Raw genomic sequence first — 19,532 nt, 5'->3', positions numbered from 1 at the left:
TCAAATTCTTAAAGTGCCCATGGCTCCTAGTGGACCCATCTATACAGCATGGTACTAAATGGAACCCCAGTGTCCTCTAGGACGTAAGAGAAATAGTCTTGGACAGCCTCAGTAAAACCAAACAGAATACAGTTATAACACATACCATTCTTAAGAGCATCAACTATAAAAGGAGTCTATTTATTAACAGTTTCAGGAAATATTCCCAAACAGCCATTTTCAGAAGACTCCAGCAATAAAATAAGATTTTACTTACCGGTAAATCTATTTCTCGTAGTCCGTAGTGGATGCTGGGGACTCCGTAAGGACCATGGGGAATAGACGGGCTCCGCAGGAGACATGGGCACTTTAAGAAAGAATTTAGTTCCTGGTGTGCACTGGCTCCTCCCTCTATGCCCCTCCTCCAGACCTCAGTTAGAGAAACTGTGCCCAGAGGAGATGGACAGTACGAGGAAAGGATTTTGTTAATCCAAGGGCAAGATTCATACCAGCCACACCAATCACACCGTATAACTTGTGATAACTACCCAGTTAACAGTATGAAAACAACATATCATCAGTTCAAGACTGATGCAACTATAACATAACCCTTATTGAAGCAATAACTATATACAAGTATTGCAGAAGAAGTCCGCACTTGGGACGGGCGCCCAGCATCCTCTACGGACTACGAGAAATAGATTTACCGGTAAGTAAAATCTTATTTTCTCTAACGTCCTAGAGGATGCTGGGGACTCCGTAAGGACCATGGGGATTATACCAAAGCTCCCAAACGGGCGGGAGAGTGCGGATGACTCTGCAGCACCGATTGAGCAAACATGAGGTCCTCCTCAGCCAGGGTATCAAACTTGTAGAATTTTGCAAAAGTGTTTGAACCCGACCAAGTAGCAGCTCGACACAGCTGTGGTGCCGAGACCCCCCGGGCAGCCGCCCAAGAAGAGCCCACCTTCCTAGTGGAATGGGCCTTGACCGATTTTGGTAACGGCAAACCAGCCGTAGAATGCGCTTGCTGAATCGTGTTACAAATCCAGCGAGCAATAGTTTGCTTTGAAGCAGGGGCACCAGTATTGTTGGATGCATACAGGACAAACAGCGCTTCAGTTTTCCCGATTCTCTAGCCGTTCTAGCTACGTAAATTTTCAAAGCCCTGACCACATCAAGTAACTCGGAATCCTCCAAGTCACGTGTAGCCACAGGCACCACAATAGTTTGGTTCATATGAAAAGATGAAACCACTTTTAGCAGAAATTGCGAACGGGTCCGCAATTCTGCTCTATCCATATGGAAAACCAAACAGGGGCTTTTATGTGACAAAGCCGCTAATTCAGACACTCGCCTAGCCGAAGCCAAGGCTAATAACATGACCACTTTCCACGTGAGATATTTCAACTCCACCGTTTTAAGTGGTTCAAACCAGTGTGACTTTAGGAAACTTAACACCACGTTTAGATCCCAAGGTGCCACACAAAAGGAGGCTGAATATGCAGCACTCCCTTTACAAAAGTCTGAACTTCTGGGAGAGAAGCCAATTCTTTTTGAAAGAAAATGGATAGGGCCGAAATCTGGACCTTAGTGGAACCTAATTTAAGGCCCAAATTCACTCCAGTTTGTAGGAAGTGAAGGAAACGACCCAGATGGAATTCTTCCGTAGGAGCATTCTTGGTCTCACACCAAGAAACATATTTTCGCCATATACGGTGATAATGTTTTGCTGTTACTTCCTTCCTAGCCTTTATCAGCGTAGGGATAACCTCAACCGGAATGCCTTTTTCTGCTAGGATCCGGCGTTCAACCGCCCTGCCGTCAAACGCAACCGCGGTAAGTCTTGGAACAGACAGGGTCCCTGTTGCAACAGGTCCTGTCTTAGAGGAAGAGGCCACGGATCTTCTGTGAGCAGTTCATGCAGATCTGGATACCAGGTCCATCGTGGCCAATCTGGAACAATGAGGATTGTTCTCACTCCTTTTATTCTTATTATCCTCAACACCTTTGGTATGAGAGGAAGAGGAGGAAATACATAGACTGACCGGAACACCCACGGTGTCACTAGGGCGTCTACCGCTACTGCCTGAGGGTCTCTTGACCTGGCGCAATACCTCTGTAGCTTTTTGTTGAGGCGGGACGCCATCAGGTCTACCTGTGGCAGTTCCCACTGACTCACAATCTGTGCGAAGACTTCTGGATGAAATCCCCACTCTCCCGGGTGTAGGTCGTGTCTGCTGAGGAAGTCTGCTTCCCAGTTGTCCACTCCCGGAATGAACACTGCTGACAGTGTGCTTACATGATTCTCCGCCCAGCGAAGAATTCTGGTGGCTTCTGCCATTGCCACTCTGCTCCTTGTTCCGCCTTGGCGGTTTACATGAGCCACTGCGGTGATGTTGTCTGACTGGATCAGAACTGGTCGGTCGCTAAGTAAGGTCGCCGCTTGACGTAGGGCATTGTATATGGCCCTTAGCTCCAGGATGTTGATGTGAAGACAAGTCTCTTGACTTGATGAAAGACCCTGGAAATTTCTTCCCTGTGTGACTGCTCCCCAACCTCGGAGGCTTGCGTCCGTGGTCACCAGGATCCAGTCCTGAATGCCGAATCTGCAGCCCTCGAGAAGGTGAGCACTCTGCAGCCACCACAGTAGTGACACCCTGGCCCTGGGGGACAGGGTGATCAACCGATGCATCTGAAGATGTGACCCGGACCACTTGTCCAGTAGGTCCCATTGGAAAGTCCTCGCATGGAACCTGCCGAAGGGAATGGGCTCGTATGACGCCACCATCTTTCTCAGGACTCGAGTGCAATGATGCACTGACACCTGTTTTGGTTTCAATAGGTTCTTGACCAGAGTCATGAGTTCCTGGGCCTTCTCTATCGGGAGATAAACCCTCTTCTGGTCCGTGCCCAGAATCATGCCCAAGAAGGGCAGACGAGTCGTAGGAACCAACTGCGACTTTGGAATATTGAGAATCCAGCAGTGTTGCTGTAACACACTCAGTGAAAGAGATACGCTGTTCAGCAACTGCTCTCTTGATCTCGCTTTTATGAGGAGATCGTCCAAGTACGGGATAATTGTGACACCTTGCTTCCGCAGGAGCACCATCATTTCCGCCAAAACCTTGGTGAAAATCCTCGGGGCCGTTGAGAGACCAAACGGCAATGTCTGAAATTGGTAATGACAATCCTGTACCACAAATCTGAGGTACGCCTGATGAGGTGGATAAATGGGGACATAAAGGTATGCATCCTTTATGTCCAGTGACACCATAAAATCCCCCCCTTCCAGGCTTGCGATGACCGCTCTTAGCGATTCCATCTTGAACTTGAACCTTTTCAAGTATAGGTTCAGAGATTTTAAATTCAATATGGGTCTGACCGAACCGTCCGGTTTCGGGACTACAAACATGGTCGAATAATAACCCCTTCCCTGTTGAAGGAGGGGAACCTTGACCACCACCTGCTGAAGATACAATTTTTGTATTGCGTTTAACACTATTTCACTCTCTTGGGGGGAAGATGGTAGGGCCGATTTGAAATACCGGCGAGGAGGCACCTCTTTGAATTCCAGCTTGTAACCCTGAGACACAATTTCTATTGCCCAAGGATCCACCTGGGAGTGAACCCACATGTGGCTGAAATTCCGAAGACGTGCCCCCACAGGGCCCGGCTCCGCCAGTGGAGCTCCAGCGTCATGCGGTGGATTTTGTAGAGGCCGGTGAGGACTTCTGTTCCTGGGAACTAGCTGCGTTGTGCAGCTTCTTTCCTCTGCCCCTACCTCTGGCAAGAAAGGACGCACCTCGGACTTTCTTGTTTCTTTGTGAACGAAAGGACTGCATTTGATAATGTGGTGCTCTCTTAGGCTGTGAGGGAACATAAGGCAAAAAATTTGACTTTCCAGCTGTAGCTGTGGAGACCAGGTCCGAGAGACCTTCCCCGAACAATTCCTCACCCCTGTAAGGTAAAACCTCCATATGCCTTTTTGAGTCGGCATCACCTGTCCATTGCAGAGTCAATAGGACCCTTCTGGCAGAAATCGACATAGCGTTTATTCTAGAACCCAGTAGACTAATGTCTCTTTGAGCATCTCTCATATAAAGGACAGCGTCTTTTATATTCCCCAGGGTCAATAATACAGTATCCTTATCTAGGGTATCCAATTCCTCAGATAAGGTATCCGTCCATGCCGCTACAGCACTACACACCCAGGCCGACGCAATTGCCGGTCTTAGTAAGGTACCCGAATGTGTATAAATGGACTTCAGGGTAACCTCCTGTTTGCGATCAGTAGCATCTTTGAGGGTAGCCGTATCCTGGGACGGCAGGGCTACCTTTTTGGATAAGCGTGTTAAAGCTTTGTCCACCCTAGGGGAGGATTCCCATCGTAGCCTATCCGTTGACGGGAAAGGATACGCCATAAGAATCCGTTTGGAAATCTGCATTTTCTTATCTGGAGATTCCCAAGCTTTTTCACATAACTCATTCAGTTCGTGTGAGGGGGGAAAAGTTACCTCAGGCTTCTTTCCCTTATACATATACACCCTCGTGTCAGGGACAGGGGTTTCCTCTGTGATGTGCAAAACATCCTTTATCGCTATAATCATATATCGAAGGGATTTAGCCAATTTTGGCTGTAACTTTGCATCATCGTAATCGACACTGCAGTCAGAATCCATGTCGGTATCTGTGTCAACAATTTGGGATAGTGGGCGCTTATGAGACCCCGACGGTCCCTGCGACAGAGGGTCAGGCACGGGTTGAGACCCTGACTGTACCAATGCATCAGCCTTGTCAAATCTTTTATGCAAGGAATTAGCATTATCATTTAAAACCTTCCACATATCCATCCAATCAGGTGTCGGCGCCGTCGGCGGAGACACCACATTCATTTGCTCCCGCTCCTCTCCCACATAGCCTTCCTCATCAGACATGTCGACACAAGCGTACCGACACACCATACACACACAGGGAATGTCCTTTCTGAAGACAGTTCCCCCACGAGGCCCTTTGGAGAGACAGAGAGAGAGTATGCCAGCACACACCCCAGCGCTATAATATCCCAGGAATAACACAGTAACTTAATGTTAACCCAGCAGCTGCTGTATGTATAGTTTTTTGCGCCTAATTATCTGCCCCCCCCCCCCCCCCCCCTCTCTTTTCAACCCTCTTCTACCGTGTATCAGCAGGGGAGAGTCCGGGGAGCTTCCTCTCAGCGGTGCTGTGGAGAAAAAATGGCGCTGGTGAGTGCTGAGGGAGAAGCCCCGCCCCCTCGACGGCGGGCTTCTGTCCCGCTTATACAGTAATTTTGGCGGGGGCTCATACATATATACAGTGCCCAGCTGTATATATGTGTACTTTTGCCAACATGAGGTCCCAAATGCTGCCCAGGGCGCCCCCCCCCCCCCCTGCGCCCTTACAGTGACCGGAGTATGTGAGGTGTGTGGAGCAATGGCGCACAGCTGCAGTGCTGTGCGTTACCTCTAGTGAAGAACATGAAGTCTTCTGCCGCCTGTGAAGTCTTCTTTTCTTCTCATACTCACCTGGCTTCTATCTTCCGGCTCTGCGAGGGGGACGGCGGCGCGGCTCTGGGACGGACGGTGAGGGTGAGATCCTGCGTACCAATCCCTCTGGAGCTAATGGTGTCCAGTAGCCTAAGAAGCAGGATCTAGCTTCAGAGAGTAGGGCTGCTTCTCTCCTCTCAGTCCCTCGATGCAGGGAGTCTGTTGCCAGCAGAGCTCCCTGAAAATAAAAAACCTAACAAAATACTTTCCATCAGTAAACTCAGGAGAGCTCACTGAAAAGCACCCAGCTCCTCTGGGCACAGTATCAAACTGAGGTCTGGAGGAGGGGCATAGAGGGAGGAGCCAGTGCACACCAGGAACTAAATTCTTTCTTAAAGTGCCCATGTCTCCTGCGGAGCCCGTCTATCCCCATGGTCCTTACGGAGTCCCCAGCATCCTCTAGGACAGAGGTTCTCAAACTCTGTCCTCGGGAGCCCACACAGTGCATGTTTTGCAGGTAAGCCAGCAGGTGCACAGGTGTATTAATAACTCACTGACACATTTTAAAAGGTCCACAGGTGGAGCTAATTATTTCACTTGCGATTCTGTGAGGAGACCTGCAAAACATGCACTGTGTGGGCTCCCGAGGACCGAGTTTGAGAACCTCTGCTCTAGGACGTTCGAGAAATTAGGTTTCCCCAAAATCTAAGATGGGTAGACCATAGCTTCAGATTTCTGCTACGCTCCCTCTGTTTTTGACTGCAACAGCAGCCACCATAGATTTCTATGGGGGCTGCCAAATTACAGTACCATGCTCAGGTGTTGCCCCAGATAACAAATGTCATCTTTAAATGGTGTTAGCCACTGTAGCCTATGGGGTACATTCAATTGAAGTCGAAAACTGCCGTCTGTCGAAAAGACGGCAGTTTTCTACCTTTTTTTTTTTTTTTAGGTCGGAAGGGCTTCCAACCTATTCAGTATTTTCGACAAGTTGAAAAATTCAACTTGTCGAAAAGCACGTGGATCAGTGGAATAGCTGCAGATCCACGTGCTTGTGTCGGGTTTTGGCCCCTTTTGATGTCTGACTGAGATGATCGAAAAGAAGTCGGACTGAGATGCGGACCCAGAGGAGGAGAGGGGAGCCGCAGGAAGACGGGGGACTGCCGCGGGCAGCCATAGGAGATCAGCGCTACAGTAGTGCTGCAGCAGGATGACACACACCCGCGGCGCTCACGGCAGCGTCCACCCGGCTCCAGCAAGCTTGCTGGAGCCGGGTGGACACTGCCGTGAGGTCGGGCAGCTGTGTGACATCCATCTGTAGCGCTGATCTCCTCTGGCTGCCGGCGGCTGTCCCCCGCTGGTCTCCCCGTGGCTCGCCACCCCCCCCCCCCCTCTCCTCCTCTGCGTCCCTCATCTTAATTCGACTTGAAAAAGTCAAATTAAGATGAGATTTGAATAGGAGTTGTCGTATCCATTCCGCCATAGCAATTGCAGCAACAATGCCAGGTCTAAAGGCGGAAGTGATCGCAAAAACAAACACTTTACTTATTACAATTTCTGAGCCTTGTCGCTGCTTGTGATTTTTGCAACATTGTCCCCAGTCCCGCAATAGGAAATTATGGGGGCTAAATTGCCATTGTTGATGAAGATGCCCCAGAAATATGTTTCTTCTCTATCTGCTTGCACTATCATTTTCATAATAAATAAGCTAATGTATGTCATAATCCATAGTAATGCAGGTTTAACAACTCAATTTTATGTCGACAAAAATACTCACCCACATAGTAAGGTGTGTAACAGGGTGTGGCCAAAGAGTTGTGTGTAGTGGTTTCTTTGGCAAAGCCAAAATCTGTGAGCTTTAGCACGGAGTTTGGTCTCTTTGACGTGTATAGAAGATTTTCAGGCTGCAATAGGAAACAAGCCAAGAATAACTATTACCATCAGCATACTGGCTATTACCATGTAAACATACATAAAGGCTAAATGTACAGATGTGTCCGAATACATCTTTGCTGCAGTCATACCAAACAGCCACTCTTGGCACGCCAGGTTGTATGAGAATCTTCCAGTGTCAGGCGTCTTTTGCTGAGAATGTGTCTTAATCACAAAGGAATGCGATGAGGACACACGAGGAGACTGTGCGGATTAATTTGATACATGACACTTAAACGTGTAAGACTGGGGGGAGCAGTGAAGAGTGGAGCAATGAGCCAGTGAAGAAGTTACCCATGGCAACCAACCAGTATTGAGGTAGCATTTATAATTTGCATACTATAAAATTATACAGAGCAGCCAATTGGTTGCCATGGGCAACTTTTCCATTGGCTTACTTCTCCACTGTTTACTGCTTAGTACATCTCCATGCGAGTCTCTGAATCTGTACACAAAGTGCCACAATGTAGCAGCCGCAGCACTTTTCCAATTCAAGTTCCGTTCTGCTCCGTATAGTCTCAGTCACACACAACATACAAGGGTCATGTATCAAACTAATTAGCACAGACTCCTCGTGCATCCTAGTCACATTGCATTGTGACTAAGATACATTTTAGACACACAAAAAAATAAGAATTTACTTACCGATAATTCTATTTCTCATAGTCCGTAGTGGATGCTGGGGACTCCGTAAGGACCATGGGGAATAGCGGCTCCGCAGGAGACTGGGCACATCTAAAGAAAGCTTTAGGACTATCTGGTGTGCACTGGCTCCTCCCCCTATGACCCTCCTCCAAGCCTCAGTTAGGATACTGTGCCCGGACGAGCGTACACAATAAGGAAGGATTTTGAATCCCGGGTAAGACTCATACCAGCCACACCGTATAACCTGTGATCTGAACCCAGTTAATAGCATGATAACAGAGGAGCCTCTGAAAGATGGTTCACAACAATAATAACCCGATTTTTGTAACAATAACTATGTACAAGTATTGCAGACAATCCGCACTTGGGATGGGCGCCCAGCATCCACTACGGACTATGAGAAATAGAATTATCGGTAAGTAAATTCTTATTTTCTCTAACGTCCTAAGTGGATGCTGGGGACTCCGTAAGGACCATGGGGATTATACCAAAGCTCCCAAACGGGCGGGAGAGTGCGGATGACTCTGCAGCACCAAATGAGAGAACTCCAGGTCCTCCTCAGCCAGGATATCAATTTTGTAGAATTTTACAAACGTATTTGCTCCTGACTAAGTAGCTGCTCGGCAAAGTTGTAAAGCCGAGACCCCTCGGGCAGCCGCCCAAGATGAGCCCACCTTCCTTGTGGAGTGGGCATTTACAGATTTTTGGCTGTGGCAGGCCATCTTGTTGGGTGCATACAGGATAAACAGCGAGTCAGATTTCCTGACTCCAGCCGTCCTGGAAACATATTTTCAGGGCCCTGACAACGTCTAGCTACTTGGAGGCCTCCAAGTCCCTAGTAGCCGCAGGCACCACAAATAGGTTGGTTCAGGTGAAACGCTGAAACCACCTTGGGGAGAAACTGAGGACGAGTCCTCAATTCCGCCCTGTCCGAATGGAAAATCAGATAAGGGCTTTTTCAGGATAAAGCCGCCAATTCTGACACGCGCCTGGCCCAGGCCAGGGCCAACAGCATGACCACTTTTCATGTGAGATATTTTAACTCCACAGATTTAAGTGGTTCAAACCAATGTGACTTTTGGAACCCAAAACTACATTGAGATCCCAAAGTGCCACTGGAGGCACAAAAAGGAGGCTGTATATGCAGTACCCCTTTTACAAACGTCTGAACTTCAGGGACTGAAGCTAGTTCTTTTTGGAAGAAAATTGACAGGGCCGAAATTTGAACCTTAATGGACCCCAATTTCAGGCCCATAGACACTCCTGTTTGCAGGAAATGTAGGAATCGACCCAGTTGAATTTCCTCCGTCGGGCCTTACTGGCCTCGCACCACGCAACATATTTTCGCCAATTGCGGTGATAATGTTTTTGCGGTTACATCCTCCCTGGCTTTGATCAGGATAGGGATGACTTCATCCGGAATGCCTTTTTTCCTTCAGGATCCGGCGTTCAACCGCCATGCCGTCAAACGCAGCCGCGGTAAGTCTTGGAACAGACAGGGTCCTTGCTGGAGCAGGTCCCTTCTTAGAGGTAGAGGCCACGGATCCTCCGTGAGCATCTCTTGAAGTTCCGGTTACCAAGTCCTTCTTGGCCAATCCGGAACCACGAATATAGTGCTTACTCCTCTCCATCTTATCAATCTCAGTACCTTGGGTATGAGAGGCAGAGGAGGGAACACATACCCTGACTGGTACACCCACGGTGTTACCAGAGCGTCTACAGCTTATTGCCTGAGGGTCCCTGGACCTGGCGCAATACCTGTCGAGTTTTTAATCATGTGGAAGACTTCTGGGTGAAGTCCCCACTCTCCCGGGTGGAGGTCGTGTTGAGGAAGTCTGCTTCCCAGTTGTCCACTCCCGGAATGAATACTGCTGACAGTGCTATCACATGATTTTCCGCCCAGCGAAGAATCCTTGCAGCTTCTGCCATTGCCCTCCTGCTTCTTGTGCCACCCTGTCTGTTTACGTGGGTGACTGCCGTGATGTTGTTCGACTGGATCAACACCGGCTGACCTTGAAGCAGAGGTCTTGCTAAGCTTAGAGCATTGTAAATGTCCCTTAGCTTCAGGATATTTATGTGAAGTGATGTCTCCAGGCTTGACCATAAGTCCTGGATATTCCTTCCCTGTGTGACTGCTCCCCAGCCTCGCAGGCTGGTATCCGTGGTCACCAGGACCCAGTCCTGAATGCCTAATCTGCGGCCCTCTAGAAGATGAGCACTCTGCAACCACCACAGGAGGGACACCCTTGTCCTTGGTGACAGGGTTATCCGCTGATGCATCTGAAGATGCGACCCGGACCATTTGTCCAGCAGGTCCCACTGGAAAGTTCTTGCGTGGAATCTGCCGAATGGGATTGCTTCGTAGGAAGCCACCATTTTACCCAGAACCCTTGTGCATTGATGCACTGAGACTTGGCTCGGTTTTAGGAGGTTCCTGACTAGCTCGGATAACTCCCTGGCTTTCTCCTCCGGGAGAAACACCTTTTTCTGGACTGTGTCCAGGATCATCCCTAGGAACAGAAGACACGTCGTCGGAACCAGGTGCGATTTTGGAATATTGAGAATCCAATCGTGCTGCCGCAACACTACCTGAGATAGTGCTACACCGACCTCCAACTGTTCCCTGGATCTTACCCTTATCAGGGAATTGTCCAAGTAAGGGATAACTAAAATTCCCTTCCTTCGAAGGAATATCATCATTTCGGCCATTACCTTGGTAAAGACCCGGGGTGCCGTGGACCATCCATACGGCAGCGTCTGAACTGATAGTGACAGTTCTGTACCATAAACCTGAGGTACCCTTGGTGAGAAGGGTACATTTTTACATGAAGGTAAGCATCCTTGATGTCCCGAGAAATCATGTAGTCCCCTTCTTCCAGGTTCGCAATCACTGCTCTGAGTGACTCAATCTTGAATTTGAACCTCTGTATGTAAGTGTTCAAAGATTTTAGATTTAGAATCGGTCTCACCGAGCCGTCCGGCTTCGGTACCACAACAGTGTGGAATAATACCCCGTTCCCTGTTGCAGGAGGGGTATCTTGATTATCACCTGCTGGGAATACAGCTTGTGAATGGCTTCCAAAACTGTCTCCCTGTCAGAAGGAGACATCGGTAAAGCCGACTTTAGGAAACGGCGAGGGGGAGACGTCTCGAATTCTAATTTGTACCCCTGAGATATCACCTGAAGGATCCAGGGGTCTACTTGCGAGTGAGCCCACTGCGCGCTGAAATTCATTGAGACGGGCCCCCCACCGTGCCTGATTCTGCTTGTAAAGCCCCAGCGTATACTGAGGGCTTGGCAGAGGCGGGAGAGGGTTTCTGTTCCTGGGAACTGGCTGATTTCTGCAGCCTTTTTCCTCTCCCTCTGTCACGGGGCAGAAATGAGGAACCTTTTGCCCGCTTGTCCACGAAAAGACTGCGCCTGATAATACGGCGTCTTCTCATGTTGAGAGGCGACCTGGGGTACAAACGTGGAATTCCCAGCTGTTGCCGTGGCCACCAGGTCTGAAAGACCGACCCCAAATAACTCCTCCCCTTAATAAAGCAATACTTCCAAATGCCGTTTGGAATACGCATCACCTGACCACTGACGTGTCCATAACCCTCTACTGGTAGAAATGGACAACGCACTTAGACTTGATGCCAGTCGGCAAATATTCCGCTGTGCATCACGCATATATAGAAATGCATCTTTTAAATGCTCTATAGGCAAAAATATACTGTCCCTATCTAGGGTATCAATATTTTCAGTCAGGGAATCCGACCACGCCAACCCAGCACTGCACATCCAGGCTGAGGCGATTGCTGGTCGCAGTATAACACCAGTATGTGTGTAAATACCTTTTAGGATACCCTCCTGCTTTCTATCAGCAGGATCCTTAAGGGCGGCCATCTCAGGCGAAGGTAGAGCCCTTACAAGCGTGTGAGCGCTTTATCCACCCTAGGGGGTGTTTCCCAACGCACCCTAACCTCTGGCGGGAAAGGATATAATGCCAATAACATTTTAGAAATTATCAGTTGTTATCAGGGGAAACCCACGCATCATCACACACCTCATTTAATTTCTCAGATTCAGGAAAACTACAGGTAGTTTTTCCTCACCGAACATAATACCCCTTTTTGGTGGTACTCGTATTATCAGAAATGTGTAAAACATTTTTCATTGCCTCAATCATGTAACGTGTGGCCCTACTGGAAGTCACATTTGTCTCTTCACCGTCGACACTGGAGTCAGTATCCGTGTCGGCGTCTATATCTGCCATCTGAGGTAACGGGCGCTTTAGAGCCCCTGACGGCCTATGAGACGTCTGGACAGGCACAAGCTGAGTAGCCGGCTGTCTCATGTCAACCACTGTCTTTTATACAGAGCTGACACTGTCACGTAATTCCTTCCAACAGTTCATCCACTCAGGTGTCGACCCCCTAGGGGGTGACATCACTATTACAGGCAATCTGCTCCGTCTCCACATCATTTTTCTCCTCATACATGTCGACACAAAAGTACCGACATACAGCACACACACAGGGAATGCTCTGATAGAGGACAGGACCCCACTAGCCCTTTGGGGAGACAGAGGGAGAGTTTGCCAGCACACACCAGAGCGCTATATATATACACAGGGATAACCTTATATAAGTGTTTTTCCCCTTATAGCTGCTGTATAGTTAATACTGCGCCTAATTAGTGCCCCCCTCTCTTTTTTAACCCTTTCTGTAGTGTAGTGACTGCAGGGGAGAGCCAGGGAGCTTCCCTCCAACGGAGCTGTGAGGGAAAATGGCGCCAGTGTGCTGAGGAGATAAGGCCGCCGATAAGGGGGCGGAGCCTATCACCCGTTTTTCTATGTATTCTGGCAGGGGTTAAATGCATCCATATAGCCCAGGAGCTATATGTGATGCATTTCTTTTGCCATCCAAGGTGTTTTTTTTGCGTCTCAGGGCGCCCCCCCCCAGCGCCCTGCACCCTCAGTGACCGAAGTGTGAAGTGTGCTGAGAGCAATGGCGCACAGCTGCAGTGCTGTGCGCTACCTTGTTGAAGACAGGACGTCTTCTGCCGCCGATTTTCCGGACCTCTTCTGCCTTCTGGCTCTGTAAGGGGGCCGGCGGCGCGGCTCTGGGACCCATCCAAGCTGGGCCTGTGATCGTCCCTCTGGAGCTAATGTCCAGTAGCCTAAGAAGCCCAATCCACTCTGCACACAGGTGAGTTCGCTTCTTCTCCCCTTAGTCCCTCGATGCAGTGAGCCTGTTGCCAGCAGGTCTCACTGAAAATAAAAAACCTAAACTAAAACTTTCACTAAGAAGCTCAGGAGAGCCCCTAGTGTGCACCCTTCTCGTTCGGGCACAGAGATCTAACTGAGGCTTGGAGGAGGGTCATAGGGGGAGGAGCCAGTGCACACCAGATAGTCCTAAAGCTTTCTTTAGATGTGCCCAGTCTCCTGCGGAGCCGCTATTCCCCATGGTCCTTACGGAGTCCCCAGCATCCACTTAGGACGTTAGAGAAATAAAATTTTACTTATCGGTAAATCTATTTCTCGTAGTCCGTAGTGGATGCTGGGGACTCCGTAAGGACCATGGGGAATAGACGGGCTCCGCAGGAGACAGGGCACTCTAAGAAAGAATTAGGACTACTGATGTGCACTGGCTCCTCCCTCTATGTCCCTCCTCCAGACCTCAGTTAAGGAAACTGTGCCCGGAAGAGCTGACAGTACAAGGAAAGGATTTTGGAATCCAGGGTAAGACTCATACCAGCCACACCAATCACACCGTATAACTCGTGATAAACTTACCCAGTTAACAGTATGAACAACAACAGAGCAGTAGACCAACCTGATGCAACCATAACATAACCCTTATGTAAGCAATAACCATATACAAGCATTGCAGAAGAAGTCCGCACTTGGGACGGGCGCCCAGCATCCACTACGGACTACGAGAAAATAAGATTTTACTCACCGGTAAATCTATTTCTCGTAGTCCGTAGTGGATGCTGGAAACTTCGTAAGGACCATGGGGAATAGCGGCTCCGCAGGAGACTGGGCACAACTAAGAAAGATTTAGGACTACCTGGTGTGCACTGGCTCCTCCCTCTATGACCCTCCTCCAGACCTCAGTTAGGAAACTGTGCCCGGAAGAGCCGACACACTAAGGAAAGGATTTTGGAATCCCGGGTAAGACTCATACCAGCCACACCAATCACACCGTACAACTCGTGATAATATACCCAGTTAACAGTATGAATAACAACTGAGCCTCACGAACAGATAGCTCATAACAATATCCCTTTAGTTAGGCAATAACTATATACAAGTATTGCAGACAATCCGCACTTGGGATGGGCGCCCAGCATCCACTACGGACTACGAGAAATTTACCGGTGAGTAAAATCTTATTTTCTCTGATGTCCTAGTGGATGCTGGGAACTCCGTAAGGACCATGGGGATTATACCAAAGCTCCCAAACGGGCGGGAGAGTGTGGATGACTCTGCAGCACCGAATGAGCAAACTCAAGGTCCTCCTCAGCCAGGGTATCAAACTTGTAGAATTTAGCAAACGTGTTTGAACCCGACCAAGTAGCAGCTCGGCAAAGTTGTAAAGCCGAGACCCCTCGGGCAGCCGCCCAAGAAGAGCCCACTTTCCTCGTGGAATGGGCTTTTACAGATTTAGGATGCGGCAGTCCAGCCGCAGAATGTGCAAGTTGAATCATACTACAGATCCAGCGAGCAATAGACTGCTTTGAAGCAGGAGCACCCAGCTTGTTGGGCGCATACAGGATAAATAGCGAGTCAGTTTTCCTGACTCCAGCCGTCCTGGAAACAGATTTTCAGGGCCCTGACTACGTCCAGTAACTTGGAATCCTCCAAGTCCTTAGTAGCCGCAGGCACCACAATAGGTTGGTTCAAATGAAAAGCTGATACCACCTTAGGAAGAAAATGGGGACGAGTCCTCAATTCTGCCCTATCCATATGGAAAATCAGATAAGGGCTTTTACATGACAAAGCCGCCAATTCTGACACATGCCTGGCCGAAGCCAAGGCCAACAGCATGACCACTTTCCACGTGAGATATTTTAGGTCCACGGTTTTAAGTGGCTCAAACCAATGTGACTTTAGGAAATTCAACACCACGTTGAGATCCCAAGGTGCCACTGGAGGCACAAAAGGGGGCTGAATATGCAGCACTCCTTTAACAAACGTCTGAACTTCAGGCAGTGAAGCCAGTTCTTTTTGGAAGAAAATCGACAGAGCCGAAATCTGGACCTTAATGGAACCCAATTTTAGGCCCATAGACACCCCTGACTGTAGGAAGTGCAGAAATCGACCCAGCTGAAATTCCTCCGTTGGGGCCCTTCTGGCCTCGCACCACGCAACATATTTTCGCCATATGCGGTGATAATGGTTTGCGGTCACCTCCTTCCTAGCTTTAATTAGCGTAGGGATGACTTCCTCCGGAATGCCCTTTTCCTTCAGGATCCGGCGTTCAACCGCCATGCCGTCAAACGCAGCCGCGGTAAGTCTTGGAATAGACAGGGTCCCTGCAGCAGCAGGTCCTGTCTGAGCGGCAGAGGCCATGGGTCCTCTGAGATCATTTCTTGAAGTTCTGGGTACCAAGCTCTTCTTGGCCAATCCGGCACCACAAGTATAGTTCTTACTCCTCTCCTCCTTATTATTCTCAGTACCTTGGGTATGAGAGGCAGAGGAGGGAACACATAAACCGACTGGTACACCCACGGTGTCACTAGAGCGTCCACAGCTATCGCCTGAGGGTCCCTTGACCTGGCGCAATATCTTTTTAACTTTTTGTTGAGGCGGGACGCCATCATGTCCACCTGTGGCCTTTCCCAACGGTGTACAATCATTTGGAAGACTTCTGGATGAAGTCCCCACTCTCCCGGGTGGAGGTCGTGCCTGCTGAGGCAGTCTGCTTCCCAGTTGTCCACTCCCGGAATGAACATTGCTGACAGTGCTACCACATGATTTTCCGCCCATCGGAGAATCCTTGTGGCTTCTGCCATCGCCATCCTGCTTCTTGTGCCGCCCTGACGGTTTACATGGGCGACCGCCGTGATGTTGTCTGACTGGATCAGCACTGGCCGGTGTTGAAGCAGGGGTCTTGCCTGACTTAGGGCATTGTAAATGGCCCTTAGTTCCAGAATATTTATGTGTAGGGAAGTCTCCTGACTTGTCCATAGTCCTTGGAAGTTTCTTCCCTGTGTGACTGCCCCCCAACCTCGAAGGCTGGCATCCGTGGTCACCAGGATCCAGTCCTGTATGCCGAATCTGCGGCCCTCTAGAAGATGAGCACTCTGCAGCCAACACAGCAGCGACACCCTGGCCCTTGGAGACATGGTTATCAGCCGATGCATCTGAAGATGCGACCCGGACCACGTGTCCAACAGATCCCACTAAAAGATCCTTGCATGGAACCTTCCGAATGAAATTGCTTCGTAAGAAGCCACCATCTTTCCCAGGACTCGCGTGCAGTGGTGCACAGACACCTGTTTTGGTTTTAGGAGGTCTCTGACTAGAGACGACAACTGCTTGGCCTTCTCCTCCGGGAGAAACACTTTTTTCTGTTCTGTGTCCAGAACCATCCCCAGGAACAGTAGACGCGTTGTAGGAACCAGCTGCGACTTTGGAATATTCAGGATCCAGCCGTGCTGTTGAAGCACTTCCCGAGCTAGTGCTACTCCGATCAACAACTGTTCCTGGACCTCGCCTTTATAAGGAGATCGTCCAAGTACGGGATAATTAAAACTCCCTTTTTCCGAAGGAGTATCATCATTTCGGCCATTACCTTGGTAAATACCCTCGGTGCCGTGGACAGACCAAACGGCAACGTCTGGAATTGGTAATGACAGTCCTGTACAACAAATCTGAGGTACTCCTGGTGAGGAGGGTAAATGGGGACATGCAGGTAAGCATCCTTGATGTCCAGTGATACCATGTAATCCCCCTCGTCCAGGCTTGCAATCACCGCTCTGAGCGATTCCATCTTGAACCTTCTTATATAAGTGTTCAAGGATTTCAAATTTAAAATGGGTCTCACCGAACCGTCCGGTTTCGGTACCACAAACATTGTGGAATAGTAACCCCGTCCTTGTTGAAGGAGGGGTACCTTAATTATCACCTGCTGAGAATACAGCTTGTGAATCACCTCCAGCACTGCCTCACTGTCCGGGGGAGCTGTCGGCAAGGCAGATTTGAGGAAACGGCGAGGGGGAGACGTCTTGAATTCCAGCTTGTACCCCTGAGATACTACCTGTAGAATCCAGGGATCCACCCGTGAACGAGCCCACTGGTTGCTGAAGCTCTTGAGACGGGTCCCCACGTACCTGGCTCCGCCTGTGGAGCCCCAGCGTCATGCAGTGGACTTAGAGGAAGCGGGGGAGGACTTTTGTTCCTGGGAACTGGCTGTATGTTGCAGCTTTTTCCCTCTACCTCTGCCTCTGGGCAGAAAGGACGCGCCTCTAACCCGCTTGCCTTTCTGGGGCCGAAAGGACTGTACCTGATAATACGGTGCTTTCTTTGGCTGTGAGGGAACATGGGGTAAAAATGCTGACTTCCCAGCCAAAGCTAAGGCCAACAGCATGACCACTTTCCACGTGAGATATTTTAACTCCACGGTTTTAAGTGGCTCAAACCAGTGCGATTTCAGGAAACTCAACACCACGTTAAGATCCCAAGGTGCCACTGGTGGCACAAAAGGGGCTGAATATGCAGCACTCCCTTTACAAACGTCTGAACTTCAGGAAGAGAAACCAGTTCCTTTTGAAAGAAAATGGATAGGGCTGAAATCTGGACCTCAATGGACCCCAATTTTAAGCCCAAAGTCACTCCCGACTGTAGGAAGTGAAGGAAACGGCCCAGCTGGAATTCCTCCGTAGGGGCATTCCTGGCCTCACACCAAGCAACATATTTTCGCCATATACGGTGATAATGCTTAGCCGTCACGTCCTTCCTAGCCTTTATTAGCGTAGGAATAACCTCATCCGGAATGCCTTTTTCTGCTAGGATCCGGCGTTCAACCGTCATGCCGTCAAACGCAGCCGCGGTAAGTCTTGGAACAGACAGGGCCCCTGTTGCAACAGATCCTGTCTGAGAGGCAGAGGCCATGGATCCTCTGTGAGCATTTCTTGCAATTCCGGATACCAAGTCCTTCTTGGCCAATCCGGAACAATGAGTATTGTTCTCACTCCTCTTTTCCTTATGATTCTCAGCACCTTGGGTATGAGAGGAAGAGGAGGAAATACATAAACCGACTGGAACACCCACGGTGTTACTAGTGCGTCCACAGCTATCGCCTGAGGGTCTCTTGACCTGGCGCAATACATTTGTAGCTTTTTGTTGAGGCGGGATGCCATCATGTCCACCTGTGGCAGTTCCCAACGACTTGTAATCTGTGTGAAGACTTCTTGATGAAGTCCCCACTCTCCCGGGTGGAGGTTGTGCCTGCTGAGGAAGTCTGCTTCCCAGTTGTCAACTCCCGGAATGAACACTGCTAACAGTGCTTTTACGTGATTCTCAGCCCCGCGAAGAATTATGGTGGCTTCCGCCATCGCCACCCTGCTCCTTGTGCCGCCTTGGCGGTTTACATGAGCCACTGCGGTGATGTTGTCTGCTTGAATCAGCACCGGTTGGTAGCGAAGCAGAGGCTCTGCTTGACTTAGGGCGTTGTATATGGCCCTTAGTTCCAGGATATTGATGTGCAGACAAGCCTCCTGACTTGACCACAGACCCTGGAAATTTCTTCCCTGTGTGACTGCCCTGCACCCTCGGAGGCTTGCATCCGTGGTTACCAGGACCCAGTCCTGAATGCCGAACCTGCGACCCTCGATAAGGTGAGCACTCTGCAGCCACCACAGAAGAGACACCCTGGCCCTGGGGGATAGGGTGATCAGCCGCTGCATCTGAAGATGCGATCCGGACCACCTGTCCAACAGATCCCACTGACAGGTCCTCGCATGGAACCTGCCGCAGGGAATGGCTTCGTATGACGCCACCATCTTTCCCAGGACTCGCGTGCATTGATGCACCGACACCTGTTTTGGTTTTAAGAGGCCTCTGACCAGAGTCACGAGCTCCTGAGCCTTCTCCACCGGGAGAAAAACCTTCTTCTGGTCTGTGTCCAGTATCATGCCCAAGAAGGGCAGACGCGTCGTAGGAATCAGCTGCGACTTTGGAATATTCAGAACCCAGCCTTGCTGTTGCAACACCTCCCGAGAGTGTGCTACGCTGATCAGCAACTGCTCTCTGGACCTCGCCTTTATGAGGAGATCGTCCAAGTATGGGATAATTGTAACTCCTTGCTTTCGCAGAAGCATCATCATTTCTGCCATTACCTTGGTAAATATTCTCGGTGCCGTGGACAGACCAAACGGCAACGTCTGGAATGGGTAATGACAATCCTGTACCACAAATCTGAGGTACGCCTGATGAGGTGGATAAATGGGGACATGAAGGTATGCATCCTTTA

The 19,532-nt window shown here is 49.6% G+C and overlaps 1 protein-coding gene across 1 annotated transcript in view; it reads right to left on the bottom strand.

Moving 5' to 3' along the window:
* MAPKAPK2 (MAPK activated protein kinase 2) overlaps positions 1–19,532 on the bottom strand; it is a 209,888-nt gene that overhangs the window by 68,134 nt on the left and 122,222 nt on the right. Inside the window, exon 5 of the mRNA XM_063955175.1 lies at positions 7,264–7,390. Coding sequence (XP_063811245.1) covers positions 7,264–7,390 — 127 coding nt within the window. The remainder of the gene's footprint in view (positions 1–7,263; positions 7,391–19,532) is intronic.

This window comes from Pseudophryne corroboree, chromosome 2, assembly GCF_028390025.1.
Source record: "Pseudophryne corroboree isolate aPseCor3 chromosome 2, aPseCor3.hap2, whole genome shotgun sequence".
Taxonomy (NCBI): Eukaryota; Metazoa; Chordata; class Amphibia; order Anura; family Myobatrachidae; genus Pseudophryne; species Pseudophryne corroboree.
Note: the sequence above shows the minus strand (reverse complement) of the source record. Positions and strands in the feature narration are given on the sequence as shown.